The sequence below is a fragment of the Athene noctua genome, chromosome 1 (assembly GCF_965140245.1).
Source record: "Athene noctua chromosome 1, bAthNoc1.hap1.1, whole genome shotgun sequence".
NCBI lineage: Eukaryota > Metazoa > Chordata > Aves > Strigiformes > Strigidae > Athene > Athene noctua.
In genome coordinates this window covers 71293679-71312213 of record NC_134037.1, presented here as the reverse complement: position 1 = coordinate 71312213, position 18535 = coordinate 71293679, and the positions used below count along the sequence as shown (strand labels likewise).

The 18535-nt window shown below is 35.0% G+C and overlaps 1 protein-coding gene across 6 annotated transcripts in view; it reads left to right on the top strand.

The window, feature by feature from the left end:
* Positions 1 to 18535, top strand: part of SCAF8 (SR-related CTD associated factor 8) — a 163595-nt gene that overhangs the window by 28396 nt on the left and 116664 nt on the right. For 5 of the 6 annotated variants that reach the window (XR_012632861.1, XM_074896529.1, XM_074896528.1 and 2 more), the window contains exons 4-12: positions 1193 to 1354; positions 4406 to 4562; positions 6287 to 6417; positions 9879 to 10055; positions 14237 to 14316; positions 14727 to 14844; positions 17454 to 17585; positions 17737 to 17849; positions 18338 to 18531. Coding sequence is in view for 5 of the 6 variants with exons in the window: in XM_074896529.1 (XP_074752630.1) it covers positions 1193 to 1354; positions 4406 to 4562; positions 6287 to 6417; positions 9879 to 10055; positions 14237 to 14316; positions 14727 to 14844; positions 17454 to 17585; positions 17737 to 17849; positions 18338 to 18531 (1264 nt within the window). In the remaining variant the exon portion in view is untranslated. The remainder of the gene's footprint in view (positions 1 to 1192; positions 1355 to 4405; positions 4563 to 6286; positions 6418 to 9878; positions 10056 to 14236; positions 14317 to 14726; positions 14845 to 17453; positions 17586 to 17736; positions 17850 to 18337; positions 18532 to 18535) is intronic. The other variant, XM_074896530.1, reaches the window with a different exon arrangement.

Below are 18535 nucleotides of genomic sequence, written 5' to 3'. Positions count from 1 at the left end.
ATACTATAATTTTGCTAAAATTTGAGTAGTTAAAACACACTGAAGTGATTCTCTGAAGACAGTGTATTGTATGCAATTAGCTTTTAATTTCATAATTTTAATCATGTACATTTATTCTTAAAATAAATTCCTAAAAATAGAGAATGCCATACTTAAAAACACTGAACCATGATAAATAAATGATTTATTAAGGTTGCAATTGCTAGCAAATCAGCACTTTTCAAAACAGGACGTTTGTATCCAAGCTATGATAAAATTAGTAGTTTGAAGAGTTTGTTTAACACTGTATTAGAGGTAATGAATTTAATGTGTCACATAGTATCTTCACAGTATCTGGGCGAGAGAGGGAATGGGCATATTTTCCCATGTTTTTCATAGTACCTTGTGTGATGAGTGTGTACAGCCAATATTCATGAAGTGAATCCATGTTATAGTACATTCTGGTGGTGACTTATCACTTATGACATCTATACTACTTTTCATTCTGTCTTAAAACTGGTTGTGCTAGTCTGGTACAATTACTTTGCAATTGAAAGTCAAAAAATGGAGCTTTAATTGTGAAGTAAGTAAAATTACCAAAGTAATTAGTATTTAGTTAGCAGACATGCTTTATAAATACAGTGCTGTTTGTAAATGCAAGCTTTCCGCAGTTTTAAAATAAGTATCAGTGGTATATTCTCAGCCAAACAGAGTTGGTTCTGGTGGGAGCAGGATATACCACATGCTACTTATAACAATGTAAAATAAAGTAAACAAATATTAATTTTAATGTTGTCTTTGATAATAAAGAAGGACAAAAATAGATTGAATTATATTTACAGCCAGTCCCAATGGACTGTTAAGAATTTGGTCATGATTTATGCTGTTCTCTTAAAGTAGGTGCCTGCATTTAAAAAGAGTATGTGGTTCATGTGCTAATTTTTAATAGGTATATTCTAAAAATATTTTTTTAGTAGTAGTAATTTGATTTTAAACCATTTGCATATTTGCAGAATACATATAGATGTTATAATTCAAACATTAAAGGTTAGCTGGTTTTGGAGTTTCATTTTTGAGGATGTCATTAAATGGAGAACATTTTGGTAATACTTTGACCCATTTAAAGTTAGAGAGGACTGTTCATACTTAATCTGCCATTAAGGGGTTTTGGTATTTTTCACATATGCACATTTTAAATTATTATTCTTTGTAGTGTAAACCAGAATACAAGGTACCTGGTCTGTATGTCATTGACTCCATTGTAAGACAGTCCCGGCATCAGTTTGGACAAGAAAAGGATGTGTTTGCTCCAAGATTCAGTAATAACATCATCAGCACTTTCCAGAACTTGTACCGTTGTCCTGGGGATGACAAGGTAAGCCACTTACCATAGTTTTTCTCTAATTGAAGCAATCTTTGTATGTTAACTGTAAAGAATAAAGATTTTGATCTCACTTTCTGTTTGCTAGAGTGGATCTTATTGTAGACTTACACATTTATATGTATGTATTTTAATTTTGCTTCTCTGAAGGTAGGGATAGGGGAAGACCTATCCAGTTAGATTAATTAGAATTTCGAAAATGTTTTAAGGAAGGTTGGAGTCACTTTGAATTCATGTATTTTGATGGGAAAAAAAATAAGTGGGCATTTGGTAGGATAGGGAGTTGTAGTCAGTCCTTTATTGTCCTCTTCCCCTCTTCAGTGAGAAAATGAATGAGCAGGTTTCTTCAAGGAATAAACAATCTTTCTTGGTAGCAGTAACTTCAGTACAAACTAGTGTGTTGTGGGCTGAAGGAGCAATAGAAAAACAGCAAACTATTTTGTAAGTTACTTTTCCTTTGATACTGAATCTACCAACAGCTGAATAAGGCCTAACTTGAGCAGTTTGACCCAATATTTCAGTTGTTCCCTTGGCCCATAGTAGTCAACATTGCTATCAAACTATCTTTAAAATAGGTTGGCTGGAAATAGAAGAGGGTGCAGGAAGCTTAATTTCCTTCATACTTGTCACTGATTTTACAGTCACTAAAGTTTCTTATTTAATTGAAAAATTACAAAAAGATCTGAAATGCTAAAGGCTTTAGCCCTTAATAATTCCTCATAAATCTGTATACTAGTCATTAAGTCAAGTAGTGAGGCAGGACATTGCAGGAAGAGAAAGACAGATTATTTTTTGAATAGTTGCATGCCATCCTACAACTTTATTTTTCAACCAAATATCTGAAAACCCAAGACATCCATGAAAGGTTATTAAGGCATGTTCAACCATTGCATGTCTTTTGTAGTTGTTTTAGGATTCCTGCCTTTTTAGAGGAGTTAGGACCTCTGCAGGAAAATATGTTGGCATCTGGAAATTTTAAGTGGTTGTAAAACTCTGCTATGGATGTGTTATTACTTCTGCAGCTGAGTTCTGAGGTGCTGCTGAAGAAGTTGTTTAAGTGAAATGACATTTTTCCAGTCTGGTTTTAGGTTGTTTGCATGATCAACTTGAGCTGCTTCAGTGTTTCACATACATATAGGCATGATGGTTAGCTTACGTATTTCTTCACTTAGATGTATTCCTTAAGCAGTATTAGTTTTTGTTTAATCATTTAGCTTACTACTCTGGAAAATATATTAACATGGAAATAGTCTGACTTGCTGAAGAAGGAGAGCTGGGACAAGTATGGGTGCAAGTACTCAGTTTGTGTCTGACTTGAAGAAAATACAGTAAACTTATTGCAGGGTGAGAAGTAGTGCCACTTATTCTGTGATATTTCAATGCATGGCAACTGATGTATCCCATTAGAAGTGTTTGATGTGAGGAGGGATAGTAAAACATAGTCTGGTTATGGTCTGTAAAGCTCCTATTAGGTTCATTTCTAGGATATTTTTCACCTCAGGGAAAATGTATTTTGCAGTCTGAAGTCTTGCTGCTATGTTGCATATGGATTCTGTATTATAGGAAAGTCTTTGTGCTGTGAAAGTTACTACCATATACCTACCCAGCAAAAAATTGTGCTGTCAAAGATACCAAGGTTATGTACCTTTTTCTAGCATTTTGGTGTTTAATCTGATGAAAAGGCATAATGGAGAAACACAATTGTTTGTTTTGTTTTTTGAAAAATAAATAGAAGTATAGTAGCATTTCATTTAAAGTAGCAAAAACCCACCCACTGATTCTGTCATCTGACTCAGCCATGGAAAACGCAAGGGGGAGGTAGATACTGAGGTGCAGAAATAGTTTTATGTTCCTGTTCTGGATAGAAGAGGGAAGTTGGAGCCCATGATAGACTTGTCAGGGACTGACTTATGAAACAAATTTTCAAAGGCTCGCATACTGTAATGCTGAATGGGAAACCTTCAGAGATTTCTTTAAAGGAACACTAAACTGTATCTTCCATGCAGTGAAAATTCAGCACTTGTCTCTATTAAATTGAAGTACCCAGCTGGAATTCTGGGCAGACAGACTTTTTTTTATTCTCCTTTAAACACCGTGGTTAAGTACTCCATGGTCATGTTTTATAGAGTTTAAAAAATTAAACCATCTTTGTGACAGCAAGCAAAAGATCCTGTGAAGAACTTTCTGTTCTTTAGAATACAACTAAATTTTTTTTTTCAGATAAGGAAGGTGTCTTTTTTCTGTCGCATACATTACTATCCAACTTTTCCAGATCAAGCAAAATCCTGTCTCTGGGTAGAAGTGAAGCTTAGAAAAGATTTGGAAGCAGTTTAAAACAGTAACATAGAAACGTATTTGCAAACTGAACAATGAGTTACATCTGATGGAGTTGTATGAAGTTTTAATTTTGATTTTTTTCCTTCTCTGTGATCCACATTTTTTATATTACTATATAATTTCAGTAGACAGGGAATTGTGTTCCAGTTTAAATTCCTCATTTCATCAAGACAGCTTTCAAAATATCAAGCTACTTTCCTAATAAAAGTATTTAGGAGTCTTATTAGTATGTGTCCATTTTTCAGTTTGCCTAAGTAATTTTGTTTCATAGATCAGAGTTGCATTCACATATGTTGACTGTTAAAGTTTAGGAGACTAATAATTCCTTGCTTTAATTACTAGTAATGCTTTAAAATGTTTCCTTAAAGTAAATTTCCTTCTATACTGTTTTCTAAGAGTAAAGATGTAAAAGTGTTAGCATTCGTTTAGTTTTGTTCTGCTATATTTTCTGTTGAGAGAAGACTGTCACTATGTGCATAGTGTGTCTCTACTGTTGGCTAAGCATCTTACATAGGTCAGCCTCAGGTTCATAGGTTAGACATCTTTGGCGTGACCTGGTATAACTGTTCCTATGGTTCTTACTGTTTGTAAACCAAAAGATGGTTCCATCTAGACAGATTGACATTACTTATTAAGAATTCCATAATTGAAAATAACAAGAAAGATAAGCATGACTCAGATTTTTTTGTTATCCTTTCTTCATTTTAGAGTAAAATTGTTAGAGTGTTAAATTTATGGCAGAAGAATAATGTGTTCAAGAGTGAAATTATTCAGCCTCTCTTGGATATGGCTGCAGGAATTCCTCCGCCAGTTGTGACCCCTGTCTTGCCCAGCACTACAGCTGCTATGAGCAACAATACCCCAGGTAAACAACTATGGTCATGCTTTAATTAAAGTCATACTTTGAATCAAAACACTTGTGTCAGTTTTGGTATGTTGGCTGTTAATGTGCTGAAAAATCTCACTGGTGTACTTTAGAGAAATCAAATGAATTCTAGAAAGAAATATATTATAGCCAGTGTGCAGATTAGGGAAGTAGCAAAGCCCAGGGGCAGCCTCTTGTGTTTACTTTCCAACTGTGTATTATAAACATATTTAGATTGAGTAACAGTGCAGTAAGACCTAGTTTTGCACTCAAAAGTCAAAAAAGTAGATCACTGACAGAGTTAAAAACCTAACAGAACAGTTAATAAGGTCTTTGTTAATTAGTGGTTCAGAAGTTGAGAAAAATCGTACATCGGTACCTTTTTGCTGCCCACAGGATTGAGCCTGCTGAATCATGTCAGACAGTGGTCATTTACTTTTGCTGGCCAACAGGCAGTGATTTTGAGTGGAAAAAACCATATTGTCAACATAAGCTGTAGCCAGTGATACACTTCCCTCTCCCACGAATCTGAAGTCTGTGGGCCAGAAATCATGCTGGAGAATCATGAGCAAAAAACTGCTCATGGAGCAGGTCCCAAGTTAACAAACACTAATATTATTAGACATGCAGGCTTGATCATTTTGTGCTCTAAGGCATCTTTCTTAGTAGGTGGATGGTGGGAAACTGGCTTTTCAACCTTTTTCACTTTGTGGGTTTTTTTTTCAATCAAGATTGGAACGTATGGGAAATTTTACATATAGAAATTTGGGGTTGGCACCTGCCTTTTGCTGATCCTATGCTAAGAAGTAGGGAGGTAGACAAATCCACCTTATTTTTCATTGGTGTCTGTAAATATGTGATTGGATTTACTACATCTTCTATATCAATATTTTTAATTTTCATTAGTTTGATTACTTTAAATTGTTGAAGTCATAGCTTTAATGCTTTTTTGAATTCTGATGCAAATTGTCTTTTAAAACAGTATTCCTAGTTATTTACTTTAGTGTTCACCAGCGTATCTCTACTTCTGAGCTAAGAGTAGGAGCATTTTCAGGGTTGGAGGATTATTCTGGATTATAGCATGAATCTTATTATCAGATTGCTGATTTTGTCTCAGTGTTCCACCTGAGGGGGAAAAAAAAAAAAAAGATAAACCAGTCAATTCTCATGAATTCAGCTGCTGCAGGTTGAAATTTTTAGTAGAATCCTTAAGACTTCTCCTGGGGATAAGTGCAAGTCCAGTAAATTCTGGACTAGCAGATTTTTCTGAGTAGATTGCTAACAGTTATCATTTGATATATATTGTTTCCAATAAATCATTTGGATTGATGTGCGAAACCTATTTATTTTACATTTATCAGTGTTTTTTTAGTAGTTACCATAGCTCAATAGCAGAAAGAGCTGTGAACTATACTTCAAGAAAGTAACCCTGATACTTAAGGAATGTTGATGTAAGTCTGTTATTTCTGTGTGCTCTATGTGTGTGTCTGAAAAATAGTTTAAATTGATGTTAATATGGAGCTTTCTCAGTATTTAATAACTGGTTTTGATGTCCTAGGAAGGTTATAGTATCTTTATAATATGATTTCTTCCAGTATAGAAATCTTTGCTGTAGAAAATAAATAGGGATGTTCTTGTCTGCTTTATAATTTTTTTTTTACAGCAGGGTTTTTTTTCCTCTAACATTAAAATATTCTGGCATATTGGATTTTCACTTTTTTTAGGAACACCTGTGACTCCAGTTACTCCAGCCAATGTGGTGCAGAGTTTACCTGATCCTTGGGTATCTCAGATTGCTAATACAGATACCCTTGCTGCTGTTGCACAGATTCTTCAGAGTCCTCAAGGCCAACAGGTAAATCTTTTGTACACTGTACACTGATACTTTATGTCTTTAGGGTACACTTAAGGAATACTGCTTTCATGAGTATCTCTGTCTTGTGTCCAGTATCCATGTTAACTATCCCATGAGGGTTGTTAATCACAAGGAAGTTCCAGGTAAACTAAACTTCCTGTTACCTTTTGTAACCAACCCTGTTTGTTCCTTAACATTATCACAGAATGTGACTTCAAATAAAATGGTCTGTAATACATATTTTTCTATTCTATTTTCTTTAATTATTTTTCTATTCTATTTTCTATAATTCTAATTTTCATATTTTCTATTCTATTTCTATATTGTAGATTACTAAATCGAGACCAGTATTAAGATTTCATAGATACAGGTATAAAAGAGAGTGCCAGTTTAAACATATTTCTCTGATTGATGCCACAAGAAGCTAAACATTATACAGAATTATATAATGAGAATGTACTCATGCTGGAAGTGCATTGTGTGTTGATTCTTTATCTTTCCATCAGCTAAATACAGTTTTTATTTTGCAGCATTCAAAAATAAGGTCTTAGAAGGGACTGTGTTCTTCAGCTTCTAAATGCTGAACTCCAAAAAAGTGGCTTGATGTGCAGCGTACATTGAATTGCCTGTCCCCTTAACCTGCAGCCCCATAAGTTGAGCTCACACAGTCAGCTTTCTGTAAAAATGTAGATCACTGTTTTTCAGTTTATGCTAGAACTCTGGCACCAGTATAACTTTGGTTTTACAATTTTTATTTAGACTGAGGAATGGGATGCTTTACCTGCTGGGGTACTAAACAAATATTCCATGCATATGAATGAACAGCAGTCACCAGTGAGCTGTTATGAAGCACTGATACTGACAATAACAACTTCGCTTAGTGAGACTGTTTTACGGTGTTCAGCTAAGCAGAGTTGTCTGTTCACAAGTCAAGTGAAGGGAGTATTTTCATCTGATTACACTGAAAGAAATTGATGGGTCTTTGAAAAGCAGAACAAAATGAGTTTGTGAAATACTTTGTGAAATGTGGAAGAAACGCAGTGGAATAGCTCTTAAGGAAGGGATGTGAAATGAGAATGGGAAATATGTGGAAAGTCAGTAACATAATTTTAAAGGTTATTACCTAGAGAGTATTCTAAAAAAAAAAAAAAAAAAGACAAAGCAAAAGAAAAAGATTATGAAGATGAGAAGGGAATTAGAGTTTTAAAGACAGCAGATCACAAAGAAATAACTTGGATATTTAGCTTGAAATGGTAGAGTGAGGAAGAGAATGGATTCTGGAAGAGGGATAAGATGATTTAAAGCAGAAATGTGGAGACAGAGTACACAATAAATACGTTCATGCAGATCTCTAGGACTGGTAGATGAAGTGCAACATTTGCTTTTATTCTGTCCGTCTCTTTTCCTACTGTTCTTCAAGCCACATTACCCCCCCCACACACACCACACCACCAGCACCCCCTTGCCCAAGCTCCAAAGTCATTGATTTAATCTTAAGATTGTGTTTTATGGATGAGAATGCATGCAGGTAAAGTGAGAGTCTAGACATAGAAGAGGGCAGAGTAAGAAGGATGTGACCCACAAGGATGTAAAACCAGCTAGAATGGTGATCACCTAGGATATTCCCACTCTAGGACTTCCATCTCTGCTTCTTCAGTTTGATTCCTTCCTGCTAGGAGCAATGCATGCAGTGGACCAGCCATATTTGCTTGTCTTTTGTGTATCGGCCAAGAAAGGAGGGGGGAGCTCTTCAGCTTTGCCTATTGCAGTAGTCAGTGAAAGCTCTTGGTGAGGTACAGCAATAATTGAAGCATTTTCAGAGGCTCTGCTGTATAAGGAGTCTGTATAACTGTTTTTTAAAGAATAGGAAGAGTCAGAAGATAACTCTAAAACGGGTCGTACATTTTTGATGTATTGTGGAAAAGAAGATCAATCTAATCAGTTTATGCAGAGTTTATAGTGAGCTCTGGGGATAAGGGAGGAATTGCACCCTATAACAGTTCATTGGTGAACCCCATGAGGAGATGGAATATGAATGTAAAGATAATCAGAATCTTCTGTCAGAATAGTTTGAACTACCTGGATTTGCTCAATTTTTTTCCCAGAAATACCCAAAGATGATGCTCTAGGGGTTTACCTTATGGAAGGTCAAAGGACTGTTTCCTCTGACTCCATGGTATTTCAGGAGGGCTCCTCTCCATAGCGATAGTATTTTGTCCTTTTTTGTTAAGGTAAATCTGTATAATTTTATGAGGCCATCTCTATTCAACAGATGGATAGATCTCCACATGAAAAAGACTTTTATTTCCTCATTGGAACAGCTCCTTTAAAAAAATTATATACAAATAGGAAGTTGTAGTAAGGAAAACAAGATACACCAGGCGATTGGACTATACATTTGTTCTAAAAAAACGATGGAAGGTACTCTGGTTTTTTACTCTAGATTTAGAGACTCTTAGGGTATCCTAATACATTCTGAAATTTCTTAGGTCTATTCACTACACTTTTGAAAGTTCCTTCTCTGATAATACTTAGTACTCCTTCCAATATGAATTGAGACATCTCCTGGGTTGCAGACCGGAGTTGTTTAATTGCAACAACCCCAAAACGATTTTTAGATAGTATTTGAAACACTCAATGCTATTTTTCCAAAATCTTTTTTCAACATCTGTCTTTTGGCGTTACCCATACTTTGTTTTTACTGTAACATACTTTGTTGTTACTGTACGTCTGTTACCCCAGAGCTGCTGCTTCTGGTTCAGTGTTACATCTAAGTAATTTTTATCCTAGGATAGTGTTATACAGAGCCCAGAGTCTGTGCTATTGCAGGAAGTCAAATTATATTCCCAGTTCTTGGTTAATTTGCTTTTTATGTTTTATTAACATAGCAAAGGAGTTGCATTCTATCAGTGCAAACCTGAGTTTCAGCATGAGGTTTTTCCTTGTGACTAACACAGAGACACTAGTGCAGGCTCTTCATATTGACATGTTGCCATCATCTTAAAGTGGAGCTTGCAACAGTACAGTTATTCTCTCTACACAAATGTTACAACATACAGATTTTCCTAATATAGGTGGGCTGTTAGGAAGCTGGAGTAGGCTAACAGATTTTTTTCAGGTGAGGAGGAATCAAACTGGAGAAACAGAAGAGGGGGAAATGTTAGAAAGCAGGAAATCCTGAGTGGTGACTGGTCATCATGACAACCTGTCAGAGCAAGTTAGGAGGAAGAATCATCTGCATGTCTTATCAGCCACAGAAAACAAATTAGCCAGTAAGTGGGAGCGAAATTTGCCATAAATGAAAACAAATTAAGATGAAATAATAGCCATAGGTTAGATGATACTGCATTCCTGAGGTTTCTTTTTCCTAACTGGAAGGGGAAAAGACTAGTTTATTTTTTGTTTTTTGCTCTTTAAAAAAGTGTTCTTATTTAATGCATTTGTTACCTTTTCTCTTTTAGCTTCAGCAGTTGATACAGACACTGCAGATACAACAGCAGAAACCTCAGCCTTCACTACTTCAAGCTCTGGATGCTGGTCTTGTCGTTCAGCTACAGGCCCTCACAGCACAACTTACAGCTGCAGCTGCTGCTGCTAACACACTTAATCCACTGGAACAAAGTGTCTCTTTTAATAAGGTAGAAGTAGAATAATAGAAATTTGAAGAAATAAGTTTAAAATATATTGGAGTCATCTTTCAGATTTTGTGGTTTGACTTTAGAGATTTTTAAAATACGTGAATATAGTATAAAGAGTAATACAGCGTTCAGCTTCTTGTTTTCTTGCATTATAAATGCCAAGAAAACTTCTAATCTTAGCCACAAAGTGATAGTAAGTGAAGAAATAAGTTTATGACTGTAGTTAAAACTAGTCACATGACACTTCTTAAAGGATGTCAAAATATAAAAAACAAATCCTGTAGGCAAAGAAACGTCATGTGTGTTGCAATATATGTGCCTGTCTACTGTCTAAAAAAACCCAACAACAAAATCAGAATTCAGAAATTTAAGAAGACTAACATAGTTGAATGCCAGGTAGCAATAACCATGCTGGCAATTACAGTAGTAGTAGTATAATGTTGGTAGAATGAAAAAGGAAGAATTAAAAAATTAATAAATCTTGTTCCCTTGTCTTTGGAAGAAACAGCTTATGAGTAGATAATCTCTATAGGATTGTCCTGGAGTGAATAAATAGTAAGAATAAAGAAGTCAGAAAAGCAAAAAAGCTGCTTTTTTCCCTGATAATCTGTTTTTCAGGCAGTCAGCTGCTCAGAATTTGACTAGTGCTGAGTTTAAATTAGGACAGTTTATCTTATTTTTCTAGAATTTGCTGAGCTAAACTCAAATCTCTGGAATAATAGAGAATTGTCTTTACTAATGAAGTAATGCAGCTGTAAAAATAAGTCAGGAAAAAATGGCCTGTACTCGTGTATCAGAGCTTTAACCATCAGCTCCAGTAGGGTATAATCCCAGGGAATGAATGCATCAGTTAATACAGTTAATAGGGACTGCCTTAATATTTAGATACAAAAAGTAATTAAGGATGTGATGTTGTATTGCGGTTTTATTCCACATACTTCAGTTCCAGCATTTATGTGGATAGATGTATTCATAGGAGTGACTGTCTTAAATGTTGGACAATTTACCTGGAGCAAATTGAGGGAACTGGCAATCTGATGAGATGCTTCTATACCTTGAGTGAGTTTATCCAGATGCTCTTTAGTTAGTTTATGCCAGTAATAGTATTTAACAATGAATCTTGTTATGAAAGTTGACAGCAGAGTGAATGTATATGATTGTGATTTCTGGGACCTTGAAGGGGTAAGTGTTATGGAAGGACTTCTTGTGGCAATGTGCTAATTTACAAGCTTTTAGTTGTGTAGATTTGTCCTTGTAAACTGTGGAAAAGTTTTGTTTGTAGTATGTGATCTGTCAGAACCTCAGCTCTGCATTATACAAGGAGTGTTAGATTACAGTGCATCTCAGATTCCTTCTTCAGTGTTCTGTAGTCTCTATGAATGAACTGATAATGTATGTCTTGTTAACCCATTGAGGCTTTTACTCAAAGGTTATTTAGGCTGCTTTGCAGAAATAGCATGCCTTTTTAGAATATTTTTTTAAAATGTAATATTGGTGCTACCATACCTATTTTCTCCTTTTTATGAAGTTTGAGGATTTCTGAATCTAGGTATTATAGAAAAGTACATATTAATATATATGTATGTACTGGGCAATCCTATTTTTGCAATGATAAGTTTTGGGGATAATAATTTTTCTTCCATTTTTTTCCTCGTTTCTCAGCACCCATATCACCTGCAACCCAAGTCCCACTTCTCAATAGCTGAAGACGATGAATCATGATATCATTCTATTTATTAGACTCTTTATTTCCATTTTATTATATAAATAATTCTGTATTTTTTTTACTAAACATGTTAGCCTTAAAAAAAGTATTAAAAAGGCAATATTTATTTTTATAGGAAGCATCAAACTAAACCCAATGTTTTAGTTAGAATCAGGAGCATGCTTTTGAGGTGTATCCTTTAAATGTTTACATGTACCACACATTGTTTCACATTGCAGAGCACTCTTGAGTGCATGAAGTAGATTCATTTGGATTTAGCTAAAGTAAAAGAGATGCTGCAACTGCTAATGAACGCTGAGTTCGCAGGGCAAGCCCGGAGGTGCTTCACAGTAACTAGTAACAAAATTCAAATAGCATGCCCAAATAAAATAAAAATTATAAACCAGATTTTTAAGAGGAAAATTATGCTTTGTTTCTGATAACAAATCTTGTTTTTTGTAGTGATCTTCTAGGATGCTCTGAAGTTCTAGAGTTTTAGTATGTATTTTAGAGACCTTGCAGTAGTTCTGTCTTTAACACAAAATGCTTCAATTTCAGGTAACAATACTATTAGAGATACAAGTCTCAAAACCCAACGTGTCGGAACAGTACAATGAGCAGCTATTAACAGCCTTTGAGTACCAGATGTACAGGTGCTTAATCTCTGGGGTTCTGGTCTTTATATGAAAATAAATTGTTATTAAGTATACTTAGAACAACAGAGCATGAACCAGGAGAGTGCCCTGGCTAGCAGCAAAAGGGGCCAACATCTTGGGCTGTGTGAACAGGGAGTATAGCCAGGTGGCTGATGGAAGTGATTGTCCCATCTATTCTAGACTGCATCTAGAGTATCACATTCAGTTTTGCTGCCCCTGCCTCTGTACAGGAAAGACATTGACAAACCAGAGGGAGTTTGTCAGGGCTGGGGTACTCACCTTCTGAGGGACTGGAGCTGGTTCAGCTTGGGGCAGAGGCAGCTTTGGGGGACACCTAACAGCAGCCCCTCCTGGCACCTATGGGAAGGTTGGCAAGAAGGTGAAACCAGGTTCTGCACAGCCCGACATAAGGCAGGACTATAAGCAACAGACAGAAATGGAAATTAAAGAGTTCAGAGTGGCTATAAGGAAAACTTTTTTCCTGTGAGGATAGTCAAGCACTGTAACATGTTGCTTGGAAAGATTGTGCAGTCTCAGTTGTTGGGAGCGAAGACATTTCTAAGACTCAACTGAATAAAGCCCTGAGTGACCTGATCTGAGCTCACAGCTAAGCTTTTTGTGAGCAGAAAGTTGGACTGAGACCTGCTGAGGTCCCTTTCAATCTGGACTGTCCTGTGATCCTTAGATTTATGAAGAATGGGGCAGAAGATATACTGTTATCTAGTGGAAATTGATGAAGTATTCTTACCTGCTTTGTTCTTCTTGCTGGACTCCTGTAATTGAGAGTAAACAGAGCATCCTGAGAAAGAAATATGGGCTTCTGAATTGTCATGGCTTGTTACTGGAGACATTTTTGCCTTGGTATTTCAAAATGACTACCCTGTGTTCTCATCCTCTTGATTTTTTTTTTCTTCTGGTTTTGACCAGGATTTGAGAAGAAGTTATGGTGGCTTGTAGTACAGCATTAACTCTGCTTTTCAGAAAACTTCCAAGGTGTAAATATGCAGGGGCATGGCTTTCATAGCATTGCTCTGTCAATGCATAGTTACTGAAAAAAAGAGAATCTTATCTCAGTGACAGATAAGGATTGTTCTTTAGTTTTGTGTTCAAGAAAGTAAAATGCTACTGAAATGCTTCTAGGCTATTTAAAAATGAATAAACTTTTTTGTTCAGCAGAACTACAGCATAGATATCTTTGCAGATAATACAGGAAGTTTATCCAAGTTTTTCTTTTTCCCTGTCCAATACTTTTCTTTTTATCCCTCTAGAGGCTTATTCCTCCTACATGATAATTGCTTGCTTTGATTTTTTTTGCAGACTGTGTGAGAAGTTGTTTTCAAGGAGCAGTATATTTCAAGGAATTCAGGTTGTCTAAATGACACGTGTGTGTGAAAATACAGTAATTCTTTGCGAAGTAATCAAGCTGTAGGTCTTCTCTTGATATGGGCAGAGCAGTTTGCTGATGTCAAAGGATTGAATAGTTGGCCTCTTCGTAGTAATTTCTTCTAATCAAAGGTACCATTACATAAAGTTAATCTTTATTTAAGCCTTCCTACAAACTAGCCATTATTTACTATGGAAAGAACATGTAGTTATAGTTGTAACAGCAGCCAGAGCTCAAGAAAGGCATTGGCAAAGTTTGGTATTTGATGCATTCAAGAGTTTGGTAGCAATAGCAGTACGACATTTAATTTTCTATTCAGGTTATTTGCCAAAGTTTTTTAAAGTTGAGCAGTAAGTGCATTTTTCTTTTGAAAAGTAAATATACATAAAGGAACATATAAGGAGTACTCAGTAATGCTTATTTTGCTTTCTCCTAGAAGCTGATGGACAGGTTTGACTTTGGGGAAGAATCTGAACAAAATGAAGAGCCTAAAAAGGAAACTCCCACATCCCAACTGTAAGATCAAGCGATGTTTCTTACGGAAAATGCTAAAATTTGCCTGATGCTAGTTAAGCACTAGGATTAAATATAAGGAAAATGTTGCTTTCAGAGCATAAGTATACTAAAGCAGTAGGAAAAGATAGTTTACTAAAGTAATGAAACATACACATTTAAAAATACTTAAGTCTGTGTGTCAGAAGTTTTGTTGACTTCATCTTAAAGTTAGAATGTTATTCACTTTGTTAGTTATATTCATTGCGTTAATGTGATAATAATGATAACAGAAGGTGGCTCCAGCTACATTATCTTCATTATTTTACATTCTTAGTTAAACTTGGAACTTGCTTGTGAAGACGTTAACCAATTTTTTAAACCAAGGCAAAAACTGCTGTGTTTATTTTTTTAATTAAATTATTTCATTTTAGGCCTTTAGTATCAGAATCTGTGAACAACTCACTTTTTCACCAACTAGCTGAACAGCTACAGCAACAAAATTTAGAACATCTCAGACAACAGCTTCTGGAGCAACAGCAGCCTCAAAAGGTAAGAACTCCATCTTGTGGTTGTCATAAGAATTATGTTCTCCACTGATAAAAAAAAAATCATACTCCAGGACAAAAAAAATGTCTTGTTACTGACACTGCTCTTAGAATGAAATCTTCTAACAGAAGCTTTCAGAGTAAGTGGAATAAGCAGAAGAAAGTTCTTAAAGCAGAAAAAAAAACCAATTGTGTGGGTTGTACATTTTACTTACCTTGGGAAAGAGTACTCTTTAGCTGAGTTGCAGGCTGACTGTGTTTTGGTTGTTCAGCTCTTTATATGGGGGAAAAAAGCTTTCTCCCTGCTGTCAGAAAGAAGGTGAGCACTGAAGTGATTGTGCTCTTGTCTGCTGCTGCAGACCCATCAAGAGGACAGAATAGAGATTGCAGATAACTTTAATTTACCCTCCCAAGCTTTAATTCTTGGCTAATAAATGTCTCATTCTGTTGAAGAATCTGAGCTGAAGAATAGTCATGTATTTCCTAAGAAATGATTAAGAACCGATGCTCAAGACAACCCAAGATTCCTTCTTTACTATGTGAAGGGTCCTCTCTGCATTGAAGTAAATTGGTTTATTTCTCCTGAAATTAGTCCTCGTTATTTAGCAGCTCTTTTCCCCTCCTCATCCCGATTCCTGATCCTATTAGAAAAAAAACATAAGTTTGTTCTGTCTTGATACCGACCAGATATAAAGTGGATTTTCTGTGACGTATTTGGATCTAGTTTTACAGTAAAACAGAAGTCCTAGGTTGAAAGAAAATCTAAGGGACCACAAACGTAACAAACATCTGTTGGGGATTTTAGTTTAACCTGTGCAAAGATGCAGCTTTCAGTCAAGAATGCCATTTGAGTTTTGAATTTGTGACTTTTAAAATTTTTTTTTATAATATTTTTTAATTGTTTTAGAAGAGTAGTTTGATTTTTTATTAGATACTGTTTTCTTATTCTACTGCTTTATTTTACTATGTTTTATTTTCATTTCTCATTTAAGTGCAGTAACTGAAAAAGTTGGTACAACATAGCCACAGACTAAATAGTTGTTGATGTTGGCAGATATCTAGCAATTTCTGGGTTTAAATACTAAAAAAAATGTTGTAAAGGAATACAGCTTTGAAGAGTGCATCTGTTTTAGGAGTTTCTGATGTCATGTATCTAAAAGTAACTAATTTGAAGACAAAAATGCTGAATGCCAATGTTACTGTAAAATAAGCAGAATTACAGTTTAAATTAATTTCACATGAAATTAAGTTACAGTACATTTATACACCCTTTATTATTTGATACTCTATTCCAAGTCCAGAAGTTGTTTCCCTTCAGGTCAGTTCAGCTCCCTGTGTAGTCAATATGGAGATAAAGTTTTATTTTCACCTTGATAGCATCTAAGAGACACAGATTTCTGCTGGAACTACAATTTAGTGACTGCACTGTGCTACAAGAAGGATTTTCTTTAACTCCATGTTTAAGCATCAGTGAGAAAGAGGAGAGGAGGGGAGGGGAGGGGAGGGGAGGGGAGGGGAGGGGAGGGGAGGGGAGACAGAAGGAGCAACAAGAAATGTAGGGATTGATATCAATAAACAGATTGGTGAAGAATAATTAACTAAAAAGAAAATGAGATGAAACAGATAATGTTAGAAGGAAAATGCATTGACTGAATTATGGTAGAATTTTTTTTTTTTCTGGAAATTGTCATTATAAGCTATAAGAATATGAAGCAAAAAAACCTTGTTACTGCATGTCATTCTGCTAACTTTCTACCATGCTCCTCACAGAATATCTAGCATTTGTTTAATTAAAGTGCAAATGTATTGAGAATCACTGAAATGTTTACCTGCAATATTGGATTATAGGTTTAAAATTACTTTTCAAAATTGTACTGATAGCATTTCTGAGTATTTTCATTGTATTTACTGTTATTTCTTGAATTTCTTCCATATCTTACAGATATTTATTCCAAATCTGTACTTTCAATCCATTGTTTAGGTCATTATAGTTTTTTCTCTAGCAAATCAACAATACATTTAGTATTTTACATTTCTTAATTTTAGTAGGTCTTGTAATTGATGTACTGACATAAATGACTCAACACCCTCCCTTATTTTGTAGCAATTACTTGTCTTAAATCATGCACTGTAAGAAAGTTTGGAGTTAAATGTAATTTTTTAAGCCAGTTTAACTGATACTACAAATATTTCCATTATGTTAATAACAAAATATAATTTATTAATGGATGTGCATGGGTGACCAATGGGTATCTTTCAGTGTACATATGACTGCCATCACTGTTGTTCTGTGAGTTTTTGTTTTCAAGACAGCCAAATTAAGCAACAAATAGTGTACTTTGGTTTTTTGATTCAGCAAATAGTATTTTTTTATAGTCAGGAATATTAATTATTTCAAATTTTTGTATTTAAGAAGGATACAAAAAAAGGTATGGAATGGAGTGACATCTAGTTCAGCTTTCACATTAATGAGAAGTGTGAAAATAAGAGAAACCTGATAAATAGTTTTTCAGAGATATTTGAACAGTTGTTTCATGTAGTATTACGTTATGAATTACAGTAAGCATTTTGAATTATGAGACCTTTAATGATACATTATTATTTTTTATTTAGGCAAGTCCTGAGGAGAATCAAGAAGGAAATTTTGGTTCAGAGCACTCTGCCTCACCATCACAAGGGAGTAGTCAGCAGCAGTTTTTAGAAGTGGAAACGAATGTAGATGATTCAATGGATATTCAACAACAGGTAGAATCTATTTTAAATTTGATTACAGAAGTTGAAAGGAAAACGCATACTAAGATGATTCCAAAATGAGTAATATGGATGTATGCTTTAATATATGTATTGTGAGTATATTTATCAAATGTTATTCAACATCTTCTATGTCTGATCTCAGGACATGGATATAGATGAAGGACAGGATGTTGCTGAAGAGGAGATTTTTGAACAAGAGGAAAAGAAATCAACTGTTCGTTCAAGATCAAGAACTCGCTCAAGATCTCGTTCAAGGTTTATAATTAACTTGTATTAAGTAAATGAAGGTTTTCTGAAACAAAGTTGAAGTTTGTGATCATCATTCCCCATTCTGTATTTTCCAAAATTGACATGAGCAGTTTTTAGTAATGAAAAAAAAAAAATCATTTAATACTGTGTGTTAGATGCAGACTTTCTGTATGACAGTTCATTTTGCATATTTGTAGTCTACTTTAATTTTTTTTAAGACCTCTTCAGGTAACAAACGTAACTAACACTAGCAGTTGGTCATGTTTTCTGTGTCAGAAAAACAGATATGTTATGGAACTCTTTGAATGTGTTTTGTTTCAAGCTCAAGGTGTATTTTTTGTTCCTCACACTAATGGCATTAAGTTTATTTCCTGAAACAGTTTAAGTGAATATAACAGAAATGTCTGTATCCTGCTTAAAGTTTGTAGTTAAAAGACAACTAAATTAGAATTTAATTTTTTTAACTCAGCATACTGAAATTAAGTGTTTTGTAGGTCACCAAGAAAACGAAGGTCTAGATCACGGTCTGGTTCTCGTAAACGTAAACACAGAAAACGTTCACGCTCAAGATCAAGAGAAAGGAAGAGAAAGTCATCTCGATCATATTCCAGTGAAAGAAGAGCTAGGGAAAGGGAAAAAGAACGTCAGAAAAAGGGATTGCCTCCTATACGGTCGAAAACACTAAGTGGTAA